This window comes from Eimeria mitis, genomic scaffold (assembly GCF_000499745.2).
Source record: "Eimeria mitis Houghton genomic scaffold, Emh_scaff611, whole genome shotgun sequence".
Lineage (NCBI taxonomy): Eukaryota > Apicomplexa > Conoidasida > Eucoccidiorida > Eimeriidae > Eimeria > Eimeria mitis.
The window spans coordinates 6,474-6,866 of record NW_013574320.1 but is presented as its reverse complement, the minus strand read 5'-3'; the positions used below and the strand labels follow the sequence as shown (position 1 = coordinate 6,866).

Below are 393 nucleotides of genomic sequence, written 5' to 3'. Positions count from 1 at the left end.
GCAACAGAAGAAGGAGCAGCAACAGCATAAACAGGGTTCACCTGCTTCAGGGGCAACGCCAGAAACACCGCGGCAGCAGCAGCAGCAGCAGCAGCAGCAGCAGCTAAGCAGTGGACTCTCCGCGCATTCCCCGCAGCAGCAGCAGCAGCAAATGCAGCAGCAGCAGCAGCAGCAAGGCATCAATCAACTGACAGGTGTAGGGCCTTCAGATTGTATGGAGGTCGAGGATTGGGACTCCACCGACATGCCTTCATCTGCAGCAGCAGCAGCAGCAGCTGCTGCTGCTGCTTCTGCTGCTGCTGCTGCTGCAGCACCTGCTGTTGCTGGAGGTGCAGCACCGCGCGTTCCAGTAGCTGCTGTGGGGCTGTTGCGTCCGTGGCAGCAGCAGCAGCA

General features: G+C 60.3%; 1 protein-coding gene across 1 annotated transcript in view; it reads left to right on the top strand.

Annotated features, from left to right (window-relative positions):
- The window catches only part of EMH_0017660 (uncharacterized protein), a gene marked incomplete at both ends in the record, with an annotated part of 4,179 nt that overhangs the window by 3,659 nt on the left and 127 nt on the right, over positions 1-393 (top strand). Inside the window, one exon of the mRNA XM_013500973.1 lies at positions 51-393. Within this exon, the coding sequence (XP_013356427.1) occupies positions 51-393 (343 nt within the window). The remainder of the gene's footprint in view (positions 1-50) is intronic.